General features: G+C 50.4%; 1 protein-coding gene across 2 annotated transcripts in view; it reads left to right on the top strand.

The window, feature by feature from the left end:
* Positions 1-18,041, top strand: part of Disc1 (DISC1 scaffold protein) — a 211,066-nt gene that overhangs the window by 17,078 nt on the left and 175,947 nt on the right. For both annotated transcript variants that reach the window (XM_052166730.1, XM_052166729.1), the window contains exon 2: positions 16,283-17,268. In XM_052166730.1, coding sequence (XP_052022690.1) covers positions 16,283-17,268 — 986 coding nt within the window. The remainder of the gene's footprint in view (positions 1-16,282; positions 17,269-18,041) is intronic.

Here is an 18,041-nt window from a genome sequence, read left to right as displayed (position 1 = left end):
GCCTTGTGATCTACAACCAGGCAAGCTAGGTCAGAGAATTCCCTCATGGCTGGCTCTATGACACAGGCAGGGGAAAGTTATGTGTATTTTTAGTTCACATGACCCACCTTGAGGAAGAGAACTTCCAGCTTTGATGACCTGCCTTAGATGAAAGGGCAGGTGAGGTGGGGGAGGGAGGTGTTGGGGAAGAGCCTGCCTTCTGAGGCGCTGAGTGTAGGAGGGGAGTGCCCTTTGCCCTTTTACTCTGAAGCTATTTCCAGCCCACACCAGGAGTGCAGGATGAGAGGAAGAGTTCCTGACTTTCTTCTTCTTTTTGTTATAGTCATTTAGGAAATGGCAAAGGCTATGGGAGTTAGGAGCCAGGAACGGGAGCCAAAGCCATGAGGATCAAGATGTCTGTGCTGGAAGCTGTTTTGAATTTTTGCGTGGGACCTGGAGCTTTCTGGAGTTGTGTGTCTTCATTGGATCCTGCTGGAATCAGCTTTCACCCGGGCACCTGGGGTTGGCCTTTGTGTTACTTAGTTTTCTTTGTTCTGCTAAAATATCCAACAAAAGCAATTTAAGGAAGGAAGGCACAGGCCCCTGTGCTCAACCCACCTCCACTGCACCCCCACCTTATGCACACATGTATGTGTGTGTGAGACTGTGTGTGTGTCTTTGTGTGTGTCTGTGTGTATGTGTATGATTGTGTCTGTGTGTCTGTATTTTTGTGTGTCTGTGTGTTTTGTGTGTCTGTGTATGTGTCTGTGTGTGTGAGTCTATGTGGTGTGTGTCTATGTGTGTGTGCGTGTATGTGTCTGTGTGTCTTTGTGTTTTTGTGTGTGGGTCTGTGTGTGTGTCAGTGTTTTGTGCGTGTGTGTCTGTGTGTGTGTGATTGTGTCTGTGTGTTTGTCTGTGTGTGGGTCTCTATGTATGTGTCAGTGTCTTTGTGTGTCTCTCTGTGTGTGATTGTATCTGTGTGTTTTTGTGTGTCTGTGTGTGTGTGTCTGTGTGTTTTTGTATGTCTGTGTGTGTGTTGGGGATCTGAACTTGGGCCCTGTGCATGTGTTGCACACACTTTATTGGCTTAGCCATTGTGCAGTTTCTGTTAGATTTATTTATTCATTTATTTATTTATTTATTTATTTATTTATTTTTGAGACAGGGCTTTATTCTGTGGCCTTGGACTCATTGAAAACCTCCTGCCTCAGTTTCCCTCGTGCTGAGATTGCAGTTAGGCATGCTGTCTCTACTCTCAGCTTTCCCGTTTCTCTTGTTGAAATGAGCATGTATCAATTCTCAGTTTCCATGTCCCTAGTTTCTCAGCGCCTGCCAAGTGTGTGTCCGTGGTTGCAGCTGTGACAGGTCTGCTCATGATGAGTCATGATTTGTTTGTCATCAGAGAGCTGGAGAGTCACTTTGGTCCCTGGTCAACTGGCATAAAAGTTTGGGTAGAGATCAGAGGAGGGAGTTAGGATGCTTTAACAAAAAGGTCAGTAATAACACGCATCTTGGGAGAGCAGTGTGTGGCTGACCAAACAAGAGCACGGGACAGCCTGTCCCAGTCTTGGGCTGCTGCGGCTTTCTTCGCAGTGGACATGAAAACCATGCTCTGCCCAGGATGACATAAGCCTTGGGTGCAAATCCTGCACCCTGTCTTCCCTAGCCCACCAAGGCAGAGGAAGTCACCACACTCCCTTACAGCTGGTGTTTCAACTCTGCCTTCAGTCAAAGGCTGGCTCTGTGTGGCCTGAGCCCAGGGTGGGTGTTTGAGGCCGTAGGCTGCCAGCTGCATTTACTGCACTTCGTTGACCTTCCCAGGCTAGCTAGCCTCATGGGCTCAGCCCGCTGTCCTCTGGTTGGTCTTAGCGGAGGGGTTTGAGGCTTAGTTTGCAGGAAGGATGGTGTTGGTTCTAAGCCTGCCTCTGTGAGAACTCGCTCGCCTCCTCTCCCAGGCCCCCAGCTCGGTGCCTACCCACACACGACCTCGTTTGGGGCCACGGGCTCATTTGAAGTGATGGGTTTCCCTTCTTATCTTTTTACTTCTTAGGATTCAGTGTCTCCTAAATTGAGCTACCATGCTCCCTTTCAACCTAAGGATCACTTTCTTCGATAGAGACGAAGGCTGAGAATGCAAGCTGGCTGACTCTGCCCTCCCTGCCTCTCTATGGTCTGACCTCATCGCCCAGGATAAGGGCTGTCTGTCTGTCTGTCTGTCTGTCTGCCTGTCTTTGTTTGCCCTGGTCCTCTTCCTGTCTGTTTTAAGCAGGGCTTTTGCTGGCCTAAGACGTTTACCGGGGACAGTCATTTCGTTCTGGCCGTTCACCATTTAGATGTTTCTCTTGCTCCAGGATCCCCGTGATGACTACTTTCTCATCGTCGTGATCAGGTTCATAAGTGACATCTTAAGGGAGGGAGGCCTTACTTTTGCTCGCAGTCATAGAGTATGATCTAAGGTCAGGATGGGGAGGCGGGCAGTGGAGCCGCTCTTGGCCGTGGCTGCAGGCGTGGAGACCCTTTGCTCACATCTAGGCAGCGCAGCAAGCGAGGGGGTGCCCTGCTCAGCCCAGGCTCTCAGCCTAGGGCTGCTGCTGCTGCTGCTCCCATCCAGGTCTCGCCATCTTCCCTCAGCCCAGGACACCCTCATGAACACCCAGGTGTGTTTTCTGAGCACCATAGATATTTCTTGATCCGGTTGATGTAAGGATTAGCTGTCACCCTGAGTGAGGGTTCCGTGTCCACACATGTGAACCTGAGTCCTCCAGTCAGGATATGTGTCATACCCTGCAATTTCAGCCACAGCCACATTGGCTGTGCTATCCTGGCAGGCAAGAAATACACTGGCTGTCGGATTACATCTAATGCCCTCCACCTGGGCATCAGTTTGCCATGGAAGGGTAGGCCGTTGGGACCTGGGCATCAGTTTGCCATGGAAGGGTAGTCCGTTGGGACCCGGGCATCAGTTTGCCATGGAAGGGTAGGCCGTTGGGACCTGGGCATCAGTTTGCCATGGAAGGGTAGCCCGTTGGGAGCCTGTGCTTGAAACTGAATGGGCTTGAGCAGGCTTTGGGATCCCACACGGGGGATCCTGCACACTCGGGCTCCACTGCTGGCCTTCTCTTCCTCTCTTTCTGCCTCTGCACCTCAGCTGTTCCTCATGTTTAGATGGGACAGGACAAGAAGCAATGCACTGTGGATTATCAGGTGTCGTGGAAACAAAAGGTTTGATTGGTGTTCCTGCCTGTGACAGACAGCCATTTCTCTTTCTCTTCCTCCTTTCTACGCCTATTTCCCCCCTCTCTCCCCTTATCTCCTCCTCTGTCTCACCATCGATGTAATATAGGCCTGCTCTGCACTCACAACTCACTCTGCCTCAGCCCGAGGCGCAGCTGTGATTACAGATGCATGCTACATGTGGCATCAGGAGTTTCTGGTCCGTGGCAGTCTGTTTACTCTGGGAGTCTGGAATAGTCTAAGCACTCAGCTGCCTCTTCACTTAGCGGCCCAGCTCGTGAGGACCACCTGAGAGTCTGCAGATATTAGAACAGGCCACACAGACAGACGCCTCAGCAATCCACTACAAGCTACGGGAGAGTATCGACTCCAGGCTCCTTATATCCTAGAACACAGATCGTTGCACACAGGACAGAGTTGATGAGTTGACTTCCTTCCAGCATCCAGCCGGCTGTGACTCTGGACAGTGAGCTCTGGTAAGCTGCTGTGGTCTTGATGTAAAACCAGGTCAACCATGGCATTCACGGCATTAGGTTTTGAGGAGGGTCAAGCGACATGTGTTAAGAATGTAGACCTTGTTTGGTGCTTAATAGGTGAGTGATTCAGACATGAGTCTCTCCATGAGTATCCACCAGGCTTTGGAGGTTCTTAGACCCATTTGTGTTCTGAGTACCCCTCCCCCAATCATAACTATGTATCATGAAGCCTTGTTTGTGGGGGCTGTGAGAGAAGGGACGGAGTATGCGGGTAGAATCTGGCTTGTTTCTGTGACAATATTTTCTCCAGAAGCCTTTGGGCTGTCCCTCATAGGCAGGGACGCCAGTGAAACTTCTCATGTTCACAGTGTTTGACGGTTTATGGTGTGTCTCTCCTTGTACTGCCCCATCTAACCACGAAGAAAAGCTGAGGTGCCTGGAGATGTCTAGTATTCCACATGCCTGGCTACCAGGCTGGGTGTGACTTGTAGCTGCGGCCTCAGGTCTCTGTGGAGACCTCACTGGAGACTGTCGCTCCACAGAGGATGCATCCCTGTGCTGAGCCTTGTGAGGCAGCAGCATCCTTTGCGGGGACGTGACCCGGCCTCTGAAGAAGAGCACAGTTCAGCAGACCGTGTGGACACTGACAGGGCCTGAGAAGACAAACCTGCTGGAGCCAACTCGGAGACCAGCCTTCCTCATGGGACATCCCCGAGTCCTTCTGCTTCCGCCCAGCTCCCGTTCCCATCCGCACATCCCCTCTGCTGTCGCCAGGGCCTCTCTTGGAGGCTGGACAGGTTTAATCCTTTCTGGTTCTCCCCCAAGATAAGCTGGGTAATTGAAAATGTGCCCATGAGTATAATCTTCAAATTGGAGGATTTAAAACAAAGCTGATTAGAGGCTTCCAACTGTAAGCGTGGGACGGAAAAATCTTTCTTTAAAAGACACTGTTGATACTGAAGAGCTGAGAACCTTGGTGGGCTGCACATGGCTGGTGTCGACTCTGTGTTGAGAGGATGCATGGGGGCTGGAGAGAGGGCAGAGTGCAAGCATGGAGGCTTGAGCTGTATTTCTAGAACCCATGCATTAAAAAGCCATGCATGGCAGTGTGCATGGCAGTGTGCATGGTGGTGTGCATGGTGCTATGCATGGAGGTGTGTATGGAGGTGTATATGGTGGTGTGCATGGCGGTGTGCATGGAGGTGTGCATGGTGGTGTATATGGTGCTATGCATGGAGGTGTACTTGGTGTTGTACATGAAGGTGTGTACGGAGGTGTACATGGTGGTGTGCATGGCGGTGTGCATGGAGGTGTGCATGGTGGTGTATATGGTGCTATGCATGGAGGTATGCCTGGTGCTGTACATGGAGGTGTGTATGGAGGTGTACATGGTGATGTGCATGGTGGTGTATTCGGTGGTATGCATGGTGATATGCATGGTGGTATGCATGGAGGTGTGCAAGGAGGTGTGCATGGTGGTGTATATGGTGGTGTATATGGTGGTGTATATGGTGGTGTGTACCTGCAATCCCAGGGCTGGAGAGGTGGAGAGAGAGGAAGATCCCTGTGGCTCACTGGCCCTACTTGACAAGTTCCAGGCCAATATCAGATGTTGTTTAAAATACAAAAGATAGTCACCACCAGAGGGGTAACAGCTAAGGGTGTAAATTGTTGTCTTCCATATGCACACACATGTGTATACACATACGTGAATCTGAGCATGCGTGTATATGCACACATGAGAAAGAATCCAAACATGCATGTGTACACACACGTAAATTTGAACATGCATATGCATATACATGTGTGACTCTGAACATGCATGATGGCCACAACACCGAGAAGGAGAGGTGACTGGGCCTCAGGTGGCCTCCATTTTCTCCGTTCCCAGCAGCTGCCTCTGTCCCTCACAGCATGGACTCAAGACACACATGTCTCCCAGTAGAATATCTCCTCTGCCCCACTAGGGCTCCAGCTGGGATCAGAGGTGCATCAAGAGGTTGCAGGAAGGCAGATGGAGGAGAATTCCAAACAAGAAAATCACCATTGTCTGAAGACAGAAGGCCCACAGAGCATGCTGACAAGCACTGGACACAAGGAAGTTCAAAGAGGATGAATTTGTGGTTTACGCCTTGGGAACCAGAGGAAGATGGTGAGAGCCAGCGCGTCAGGCAGAGGGGCGTCTCCGCACATTGGAGAGGGGTGTCTCCATTGCATTTGAAGCTTGGTTTTTCATGAGATACTGGGGAAGCCAGCATGACAAGCGAATCTGTAAGAAAAGACAAGCTCATGAGTCCCATGTCTTTCTAACCATCTCCCAGGAAAATTAGTAGCAGAATTAGCTTTTCCCAGATGAGTCGATCAGGGTTGGGGGAAGAGGTACTTTTGTAAGGGGTGAGTGTCAGTGTAGATGGGTTTGACTTCAGAACGCTGGATGACGCTGTTCTATCTTCTGAATGTCTAGCATGCTCAGTGTTTTGTCTTGTTGGAGAGTCGGTGGTTGGGACTGGATTCCACAGAGCGAGGACGTGGTGCCCACTGAGTGTTGCTTCCCTTCCGGGCCCACTGACCCCTGCCCTGAGGCTCGCCTTCCTGGAGAGCGCAGCCTCGCCTGGCTCAGGCACTTGTCCTTTTGATTCCAACCTGCCAGGTCACCTGACACCACCCAGGCCTGCACACAGCCACCAGCACGCTCTGAATCCTGGCCCTCGGGGAGCAGCCAGCAGCTCTGGCTCCCAGCCCACACTGGCAGATGGCCCTGATCTGAGAGTTTATGTAATATCTGTCTGATGGCAGTGGCTGCAAGAGACAGTGGCATTTCATTTAAATAATTCAACCATCATAAACCATGCTGCTTTGGGTAGCGGAGCTTGCAGAAAGAGCTGGGCGGAGATGTTTTGTGTTTTACACAACGTGGAAACAGATGGTTTTATCCAAGGCTCACCTCAGATGGGCAGAGACGAAGGTTTCCTCACACCCCCACTCTGAGGGTAAAGTTTGCTGCTTTTCTCACAATCACCTCATATAGAAGCATCATAAAGGCCGGAAGAGCCAAGTTCTTAGTGACTAATATTCATGGTGTGTATGTAAATGAATTCTTCAAGAATTTACTCTTAAACATCTTGAGTACTCTCGATGTCTCTTTCCTTAGGGTTTGTTTCCATTGAAACAAACACTTTGTTTTCAAAGCAGCATGCAGGTTAACTGAATGAAGTCTAGGCCTCTCCCCCTACTTCCGCCCCCCCTCCCGCTTCAGTACTGTCGTCTGCAAAAGCTGAGGGCACTCAAGTCAGAATGAAGTCGCTCTGTCTAGTGATTTGTATTCTCTTAACACGTGGAAGAACGTGGACGTTAGGGATTGACTGATTGACTGGTGGTTATTCCAACTACTTGGGAGGCTGAGGCAGGAGGATTATAAGTCCCTGCTTGTCTGGGCTGCAGAGTAAGTTCATCCTAAGCAACTTGTGAGACCTTGCCTCAAAGTTTACAAAAGATGAAGAAGAGTCTACGTATGTGGGTCCATGGTGGAGTGTTGGCCTCACACACGTGAAGCTCTGAATTCTATGCTCAGCAAAAGCAATGCAGCAACAAAGGAAAACACTGGCAAAATACAGATATTGAATCACACGTGGAGCTTCAATATCAGTGAGACTAGAGGAGGTAAATACTTTTGTTACATTTATTTATTTACTGTGTGTGTGTGTGTGTATGTGTGTGTGTACACACATACGCATATGCGCATATGCTACGGCATATATCAGGGCCGGTTCTCTCCTTCCACTATGCATGTCCCAGGGATTGAACTCAGGTCATCAGACTTGTTAGCAAGTGCCTTTACTTTACCATCATGCCGGCCTAGCACTAGGTATGTTTTCCAAAAAAGTCAAAAGATTGTGTGTTTACTGCTCTAGCTGTTGGTGTGAGCCTGGGAGAGCAGGACCTAAATAGAAGGCAGACTAAAGTCTCATGCAGTAGCCAACTTTATTCCGAGCATCAGACAATTTATATTTTGGGGGTTAAGAAGAGTCTCCTGAGAGAAAAGTTTACAATCAGAGAGGCAAGTCATGCCAGGCGGTGGTGGCGCATGCCTTTAATCCCAGCACTTCAGAGGCAGAGGCAGGTGGATTTCTGAATTCGAGGCCAGCCTGGTCTACAGAGTGAGTTCCAGGACAGCCAGGGCTACACAGAGAAACCCTGTCTCGAAAAAAACCAAAAACCAAAAACCAAAAAAACAAAAACAAAAACAAAGGCAAGCCGTATATGGCAAAACATGGTTTTCCATAGGGTCACACGAGCAACAACAGCTGAAGTAAACTCACTCCTGTCTGCTGCACCCAGAAGAGGCACAAAAACATATCCCAAGAACAATTCCATTTTGAAGGAACCGAGGTCCCCAGGCTCTTCTCTTGTCTTCTTGGAGTTTTCTCACAAGCACTCAGAATTCCTCTCTCACGACTTTGTTTTTAGACTGTGTTCCAACAGTTGTAAAAGACAATTAATTGTATTACATCTCATCTCAGACCCATCAGTCTCAGCTCCCACCCACTGCAAGCTGCTACAACCCAGGACCACACAGATGCCACTTCAGCCTGGCACCATGCAGATCAGATTCCTTCCACTGCCCTCATATGCCTGCACCAGAGTCCAGAGCTGGCATGTGGAAAGAACATTGAACCCCCGCCCCCCCCATACACAGGCACACAGACACACACACACACACACACACACATGCATGCACACACATGCACACATGCACACACGCATGCACGCTCTTTCCTGGCAGGACTGTGTGATGCCATTGTCAAGTCATCTTTTGGGTCAGGCATTAAGAGCGGCACAAGCCTTTGATGTGGGCTTACATTCTGAGCATTATGAAAATGAAGTACAAAGTAGGGGCTTGCTTGAATGGCGTCCCTGTCTCCAGGGAAGAATTTACATGTGCCATGCTGATAATTTGGAACCGTTTTGTTAATAAACACATCTCCAAGTTGGCATGCAAAGGCGGGAGGGAGGGGGGCGCTTTAGAGAGCCCCGGAAATGAGCTCCTGCATAAAACGTGGCGTTAAAAAGAAAGCCAGGACTTTTGCGGATGGCTTGGGCAGAGGCTCTTTTGTTAGCGCGGATGCGGGAGCTTGCTGTTCTTTGCTGTGTAAACATATGGCCAGAAACCCAAGTTGCTGAGTTGTTTGGAGATAAGAACGACAGAGAGGGCTCCTTCTGGTTCATCCATATTTCATTAGGGCAGCAGTTAAAAGATTCATTAGAGACACCCATCTGTAGCCAGCAGCTTTCTTGAGGGGGCTCAGATGGAGGCTGGGTTTTCTGAGTAGTAGCACTTCACACGCGCAGAAAAAGACATCCATTTATGAGAATTAAAAGCTCGGCAGAGAGAGGCTGCCTGGTAAAACACCGGAGCTTACCTGCACGGATGTGAGACAACACTCACTCCAGAGGGAGCACACGAGTTTATTCTAAGTTCAGTACGCACGGCCATGGCCTGGGAACTTGGATTTGGGTTGCCCTGAAGGATGTGTTCTGCTGCGGAAGAGTTTACATGAGTGTTTATAGTCATACAACTTTGTGACAAAAAAGTTGTACGTCAAGGTGTTGCTTAGACGCTGCGGTGGGCAGGGCAGCGGGAGGGACTGCAGGTGGGCTGGTTATAACAGCAGAGATGTTTCTGCTGTAGGCTGTCTCAAAGGCTGTCTGATGACAGTCTTAGCTTTTGGGTTGGTGGAAGCTTAGTGATATTCTAAGTTTAAGCATTCAAAAAAGGTTTTACCTGATAACAAACACAGATGAAACACAGAGTGGGCAGTGGAGAGCTATCAAGGGGATTAAAGGTAGCCCAGGATAATTTTGTTTATGGGTCTGTAATATTCTAACTCTTCAGAACCATGAGGCTTTAATCAGTCAGTCACTCTTGTGGAATCTTTAACAGGGTGGTGGCTTTTTCAAGGGACCTTGAACTGGCGCCTGCTGTATACTTGTAACCCTTGACCGCCACTTGCTTCACCTAGTGCTTCAGGTCTGAAAAGGGGAGGAAGCAGCCAGACCCAGGAAGGTGGGTCAGAGCAGGAAGCTCTTGGGACGGGCAGCGACCAAGGGATCATGAGATCACACCACGGGGCACCCTCGTAACTGTCCTGGAGGAACGAAGATAATCCAAAGAGACACCCGTGCCCTCTCCTTGGCCATCAGAGCATTGGGATAATGGTCTCCTTGGGAGGTGCCTCATGCTTGGAAAACTGGCTTGCAGGTGGACTTCCAGCTCCAGAGCAGGCCTGGGTTCTGCCTGATGACTCAATAACTCTGCACACACAGCAGAGCCGTGTTCACCAGGGCTGGGGGAGGGGCAGGAGGGTGCCAGTCTGTGATGGGAATTGTATTTCAGTCTGGGAATGTGTTTAAAAAGTCCTGTAGACGGATAATATCGATGACTGGACTGCAGTGTGAATGTACCCAACACCGGTCAACTCGGCCCTTACACACGGTGAGAACGATAGATTTTGTTGTGTACACATTAGCTTAGTAAAAAAGTACTGAAAATATCCTGGAGAAGATGAGTCGAAGCCTCAGCGAGGAGGAGGGGAAGCAAAGGCCCAAGCTTCTGCTTTTGAAAATATCCTGTCAGGAGCCAGCAGACGACGGACCATTCTCCAGATTCTAGTCCTACACACGTTGGTGGACGTTTCTGGGAGAAAAGAGAGAAGCATGGGACAGACAGTGTCATGGCTCTATCTTAGTTCTAGAGCTACTGTGTTAGTTCTAGCCTTCTTTGGGCTACTGTGTTAGTCAGGGTTCTTCAGAGAAACAACCAATAGAATGACCCTCTCTCTCTAAAAATGGATTTATTAGAGTGACTTACAGGCTGTGGTCTGACGAGTCCAACTGTGGCTGTCTCCCGACGAAAGTCTGAGACTCAGTGGCTGTTCAGTTCACAAGACTGTCTGTCTCTGTGCCTTCAGTACATGCGGAATCCCGAAGCAGTAGGCTCTAAAGCCAGTGGAGGGGTGAGGTTGCCAGTGAGGGTGAGGGCAAGAAGGCACAGAGCAGAAGCTCCCCTGCTCCATGTCCTTTATGTAGGCTGCCCCCAGAAGGTGTGGCCCAGATTCAAGATGGATCTTCCCACCTGTAATGAGTAATCCAGTCCTCACAGGTGTAACCAGGATCTTGGGTTTTGGTTAATTCCAGGTACAAGTCAGAATAGCCAACACAGTTCCCCACCCTGGTGATGAAGATGATGATGATGATGATGATGATGATGTGTGTGTGTGTTTCTGTGTGTGTCTGTCTCTGTGTGTGTATCTCTGTGCACTTATTTGTAGTGTGTGTATATGTGTGTGTGCGTGTGTGCGCGTGTGTATCTCTGTGCACTTATTTGTAGTGTGTGTGTGTGTGTGTGTGTGTGCATGTGTATCTCTGCACTCATTTGTAGGCATGGACAATGGCGGAGAAGTTTGCTATTTTTAGTCTCTGTTTCATAATATCAAATATTTATGATTTTTCAAAATTACGTGGACATGTGTGGTGTGGGGGTTATGTGCACATGAGTCCCAGAGTCCAGAGGCGGGCATTGGATCCTCTGGGGAGTTACAATCAAGAGCGAGGGTGTGGATGCCGGGAACTGAACCCAGGTCCTCTGGAAGAACATCCAGAGCTCTTAACCACTGAGCCATCCCTCCCAGCCCGCAGCATGGGAGCCTCCTTAACTGCTAAGTCATCTCTCTAGCAGCTTTGTGCTGTAATGTTGACAGCAAGGTAAGAACGGTAAGCTTTCCGACATGGCCTCAACCTTCCTTAAAACTTCAGATTCACACTGAGTAACTCAGAAGGTCAACGTGCAATCCTTTTCCCCGAAGCACAGGGAGCGTCATCCGTGTCTCCGGGGGAGAGCCGGGAGCTTGTTGGTCCTCGCTTCCCACCAAGCTCAGCATCACCCTTTGCTCTGGTCCTATGAGGTTTTTATTGTCATAGCATGGATGCCACACCCAGCCTGGGGTGACGAGAACCTCTGGCAAAAGCGGAAGTTCACCTTCTCAGGGCAACCGAGGAAGAAATAATCAAATTTCTTTATGTTTATGTTGGTTTTAAATTTGTAGTCAGGTAAAGGCTCTTCTGTGTGGCCACAAACTCAGAAGAACGGTTTTTGAGGTAAGAGATAGCCAACCGAGCTGAGCACTGTGAGCTGGCCTTTGGGCTTTGGCAGGCTTTAGGCCAGGGAACACAGCCAAGTCTATTTGTTGTCCCCAGTGGTCTCTGGTTCTGTGGCCAGTTTAAAGCTCCTGCTGTTGCTCCATCTTTATGGGCACAGGCACAGCCTCCAGCTGCTCTGCCTCATCTTAACTGAGCAGCCACAAGCAGTGTGAGGCGCCCTTGTTGAAGCTTAGCTTCCTCCCTGAGAACCCGCCTCCTCCCCAATTACCCAACTCTCTTCCAATATCCTCTCAGCCAGGGTTGCAGGGAGTTGTTCAAAGAGCCCCTTTGACATCTAGCTTGGTTTCAAGCAACTGTCTGTCCCTCCTCTACCATCTTGGAGCCACAGGGCCGACTGCAGGGTGTGGGGGGGATGTGCGGTTCTATGTGGTTTGTGCTGGGAGAGGAGGCAAGGTTCTGCACTCTGGTCCCCAGAATCCCTCTCTCATGGAGCAGGAGGCTGCAAGGATGAAGCGGCTCCTCCAGGCCCTTCTCCTGGCTCAGCTGTTCTAGGTCAGACCGGCAGAATGAGGTCACCTCTGGCTTTTCCACAGCAGGGTGAGCACATCTGTTTCCTGGCTACCCCTCCGTTTGGGCCTCGCCCTTGTGGTGCCTCTCCTTCCTTCCTGTCTGGCTGAGCCTCTTTCCGGGGCTGACTGTGTTCAGTGTAAGGAGGAAGTGTGGCCTTCCCCAGCTGAGCCATAAACGCAGCCTTTTCTCAGCTGCGGGCCAGAGCAGCCCATGAGGTCATGTTTTAGGAAGGATGTGTGAGTGAGAACAGATCCCTAGTCCGAGCAGACCTCAAAGGCTCCCTCCAAACAAACAAACAAACAAATAAAAAAAAATAAAGGATCTGTATGTACACACTTGTGTGACTTTGTGTGTATGTTTAGTGAGAATGTGGGTATGTGGGGTGTGTGTGTGTGTCTGTGTTTTGTGACAGTGTGGATATGTGGTGTGTGTATGCAAGTGTGTGTGTGTGTGTGTATTGTGAGAGTGTGGATATGTGGTGTGTGTGTGTGTTGCACTTTGGTTGTGGAAGGCTCAAAATCTTCCTAACAACCTGACCTGGACCCTGAAGATTCCAGAAGTTCCTTCCAGAACTGGATATCAGTGCCTCTGCCCAGTCCTCTACCTGAGTACCTGAGCATTGAATGAACACTTGTGGTCACCTCAGCAGTGGATGGGACGTGTGAGTCTCCAGTTAGCTGCAGAGTGGGCTCTGCTTGTGTCTGTTGTGTTTGATAAATGTGTGTGTGTATGTGTGTGTGTCCCTGGGCAGGTAGAAACTTTTTCTTTGGCTGGTCTTAATCTGTAGGAAATGGGCCTGCAGCTCTCCAGACGTATAGGCCATGGCTGGATTGGTTGAGGCTTACAGTGTCAGGGCCCCGGGAGGGTGACACACAGGTATTTGCAAAGAATCAGGTTTTAGCTAGTTACTCTCTAGTTAGCAATGCTTTTGAACACGACAGCTACTAAAATGATGGTATTTGGGTTACAAAATAATTAGAAGTCTCTGGCCCGAAAGACAATATAGTTTTGCTGGACTCCTTGTTTAGGATGTGAAGTTGTCAGCATTTCCACTGGCCACTGTGGCCAGTACGCAGTGTTCTCTGTGGCTGGGATTCCTGACTCTTTAGTGATTCTCTTGCCTGTTTTACAGAGGGTGGGAAGGACAGCCGCCCTTCTCGGGCTCCCTCTGTTCCCATTTGAATTCTGAAGCCCTAGTGGGAGCTCCAAGCTGGTGGGGCTCTGATGCTGTGCTAAACATCATTCTAGGGAGGGGATGGCAGGGAGGGGAGGGACAGCTGGGGTACTGGAAGGACCACATCAGCTACCCCAGAGCTTTAGTGGCCCAAATATGTTGCTATGAAGTAACAGGGAGCAGAAATCTGTCATTTGACTGCCTGTCACTAAAGTCATCATTCTGTTTGGGACTAAGAGAAAGGAGAAAGGGTGAGCTTAGAGGGAGACAAGGCTCAGTGCTGATCCAGGCTTTGGGAAGTCAGAACTGAGATCTCAGGAGTTAACCGCAGACTTCTGATCCGTTCATTTGTTCATTCGTTCATTCATATTCTCTCTCTCTCTCTCTCTCTCTCTCTCTCCTTCTGTTTCTCTCTCTGACCTGGAACTTGACAATTAGGCTGCCCAGATATAGAACACCCTAGGTATCCTCCTGTCTCTCTACCTCCTGAGAGCTGGGATTTCAGGTGTGTACCCCCCTCATCTTTGTGTGTATATAGATGGTGTATTTGTGAGTGTGGCCTATGTCCTTGTTAACGGAAATACATTTGTCTGTGTCCACGCCATGTAGAGATCAAAGATCAACACTGTATGTCTTTCCTCATCTAATTTTTAAAAATGTATTTTGGACTTATTTACCTTATTGTACTGTTGTGTTTTCTGCATTTATGTTATGTACTGCGTATGTGACTGGTGCTGGGGCAAGTCAGATGTGGGCCTTGGATCCCCTGAAAGTGGAGTTAGATATGCCGGTGGGTGCCATGTGGGTGCTGGGTACTGAATCCTGGTCCTCGTGGAGCAGAGGCCCAGTTATATCTTGAAGCTGGTGGCCATCCGGGCAGTGGTGGCGCACGCCTTTAATCTCAGCACTTGGGAGAAAGATGCAGGTGGATTTCTGAGTTTGAGGCCAGCCTGGTCTACAGAGTAAGTTCTAGGACAGCTGGGGCTATACCGAGAAACCCTGTCTTGAACAAACAAAAACAAAAACAAACAAAAAAAGAGAAGCTAGTGGCCTTAGAAAGCCTGCCCTTGCATTCTGTTGGTGTGACAGGTGACTGAGAAAGCCTGCTTTTCCAATCCATCTGGCACTGTCACGGTCACTTGGTACCTATTGCACCCTTTACCAGCTCTTGAGCTTCTCCGTCTTTAGTTTTTGAGGCCAACTCTTTTCCTGAACATCTCATCAATGTGGCCCCATGGTCAGTGAACTTCAGGCCTGCCTCCCAGCACAGGATTGCGAACATGCACTGCCACACCTGGCACTTTAACCTGGGCCCTGGGGGTCAAGTTCAGGTTCTCAGACTTGCACAGCAAGTACTTTACCTGCTGAGCCATCTTCCCAGGCCTGTAGCTAACATTTTATCACACTTATATGTTCTAGGTCCTATTCTAAACTGTTTATACAGATGCTAACAAGAACCTCCTGCATGGGGTCCTTCTAACCACCCCCTTAACTGAGGGGGAAACTGAGGCACACAGAAGCTGAACAGCCTGTAGAAGGCTACACAGTGAGCAGTCAATATGGTCATGTTTGGACCAGACAGTAAGGTGATAGGACTCCTTAGTGTTCCTATTTCTGCAGGGTAGCTAGGTGAAGACTCAGTCCCTGTAATCCACCGTGTGAGATGAAGGGACAGGCGGCCTGTGTGTCACAGCCAGTGTCTTAGGGTTTTACTACTGTGAACAGACACCATGACCAAGGCAAGTCTTATAAAGGACAACATTTAATTGGTTTACAGGTTCAGAGATTCAGTCCATCATCATCAAGGTGGGAGCATGGCAGCATTCGGGCAGGCATGGTGCAGGACGAGCTGAGAGTTCTACATCTTCGTCTGAAGGCATTCCAGGCAGCCAGGATGAGGGTCTTAAAGCCCACCCCCATAGTGACACATCTACTCCAACAGGGCCACACTCACCAGAACAAGGCCACACCCACTCCAACAAGGCCACACCCACTCCAACAAGGCCACACCCACCAGAACAAGGCCACACCCACTCCAACAAGGCCACACCTTCTAATAGCGTTACTCCCTGGGCCACGCATACACAAACCATCACAGCCACAGAGGCCTCAGGCATGCATTGGGAATGTGGGGACATGGATACTTGACTACTACAATTCCAAGTGTCATTCAATAGTGACTGGAATACATGAGAGTCACACGCTGATATTTTGGTGTAAGGTGGCTTGCTCTGCAAGCCCTCTCCTGGAGGGACATTGGTACTAGGACAGTCGCGGGGAGTCACCGAGGCTGTGTCCCCAGGACCTGCACCGATAGGCTGTCAGACATACAGTAGGGCCTGCTGCGCTCTGCCAGCAGGAGGCTGGGCTGCTGGGCTGACTGGGCATCTGCAGAGGAGCACCAATTTTCTTTTGATTTTTGAAGACAGGGTGTTGTGTAGCTCAGCCTAGCTTGAACTCCCTATGCTGGTAAGGATGACCTTGATCTCCTGAGCGGTCTGCCTTCATGTCCCAAGGACTGGTGTCACGGGAGTGTCCCACCATGCCTAGCTCGGGATCCTGAGTTTTCATGCTGTGTCTTTGCTAGGTGTGCTCACAGACCTGCACGGCTAGCAATGTCCTCCATGTACAGCTCCTACTGATTCAGTGATGTACTCCATGTAACACACACTGTTTTCTCTTCTCTTCTCAGACCGTGGGCATGGCTCACCCCCTGCAGTAGCCCCTCAGAGGCGGCGGCTGACACGGAGACCAGGCTACATGAGAAGCACTGCCGGTCCTGGGATCGGGTTCCTCTCTCCAGCAGTGGGCATGCCACGCCCGATCTCAGCAGGGCTGACAGGCCAGGAGTCCCACCACTCACAGTCCAAGGCTGGACGGTGCGGCCTTGACCCTAGGAGCCACTGCCAAGGCTCGCTGGTGGGCAACCCTTTCCTCAAGAGCTCCCTTGACCCTTCTGTATCCTCTGTGGGCCACCTGCACCCAGCCCAGGGCTCTCTGAGAGAAAGGCCAGTGTGCTTTGGGGTTCAGTCCAAGAATGACAGCAGACAATCTGAGAGGCTGACTGGGCCACGCAAGCCTGGGGACAGTGGGTGCTGGCAAGAATTTTTATCCTCAGACAGCTCTAAGTCTCTGGCTCCTGGCCTTGACGTAGCCTGGAACAAGGGAGCAAGGGGTCTGAAGCCCGTGAAACCTCGGGCACCAGGGGCGTCGGATGGCCCCGCTGACATCCCATCCCGTCCTGGCTTCCAAGACACCTTTACTTCCAGTTTCAGCTTCATCCGACTCTCCCTCGGTGCTGCTGGAGAGCGCGGTGAAGCAGAAGGTTGCCTGCCCTCCAGAGAGGCCGAACCCCTGCATCCGAGGCCCCAAGAGATGGCAGCTGAAGCATCGGGCTCAGATAGGCCCCACGGGGACCCTGGGCATCTCTGCACCTTCAGTCTTCACACTGCCCCAGGCTCGGTGGACTTGGCTCAGGTGACAAGGAGCAGCAGGCAACCGGAATGCAGCACGGTTTCCTCCTCGGATGCTGGCTTCTCTTCCCAGGATGCATCCCCCGCTGGTGGGCGGGGCGACCAGGGCCTCGGCTGGGCAGATGCCCGAGGATGGCAGGCTTTGCTTAGGGAATGGGAGCCCGTGCTGCAGGACTACCTACTGAGCAACCGCAGGCAGCTGGAGGTGTGTGTCCTTCAGAACTCTGTCACCCCCCTCTCCCCAGCTCAGTGTTGGGTGGCAGTGGGGAGTGGGCCGATGACTTAAGCTGCAATGGCTCCTGGGACAGCTGACTAAAATGATGATGCAGCATATCTGTCTCCTCTATATCTGAACGCGCATGCGCTGCTCTCTGCTTTCTGGCTGTGTGGCTTCGGTGCTGGCACAGCTTCTCCACAACCTTTGACCTGTAGTGTGGTTTGTTCAGCTTAGGACATTGGGATGGCAAGATCGGTGGGTAGAGGCTCTTGCTGCCAAGCCTGACTTCTGAGTTTGATCTTCCAGAATGCACATGTGGAAGGGGAAGCTGATTTCTGCAATATCTCCCCTCACCCCACAGTAAACAAATGTGATAAAATAAGACACAGGGAGGGAAGGGGGGCAGCCAGCTCAGGCTTGGAAAGAATGAGAAGTTAGGAGGGGGAGGTCTGATTGCGCAGGCTCCGTCCCCACCCCGCGTTGCTTCATTGCCACATGGGCTTGTGGGGCTCCTCCTACCAAGAGACTGTGAGCATGTGTTTGTGTGCATATGTGTACATGTATGTGTATCTGTGGTGTGCAGTGTATCTGTGTATGTGTCTGTGTGTCTGTGTATGTGGTGTGTGATGTATGTGTGTGGTATGTGTCTGTGCGAGTGTGTGGTATGATGTAGTGTGCATGAGTATGTGGTGTATGTGTATGAATGTGTGGTGTGTGAGTGTGTGTGTGGTGTGTATGAGTATGTGGTGTGAGTGTTCAGT

This window comes from Apodemus sylvaticus, chromosome 21 (genome assembly GCF_947179515.1).
Source record: "Apodemus sylvaticus chromosome 21, mApoSyl1.1, whole genome shotgun sequence".
In the NCBI taxonomy this organism is placed as follows: domain Eukaryota; kingdom Metazoa; phylum Chordata; class Mammalia; order Rodentia; family Muridae; genus Apodemus; species Apodemus sylvaticus.
This window is presented reverse-complemented; position numbering and strand designations above follow the sequence as displayed.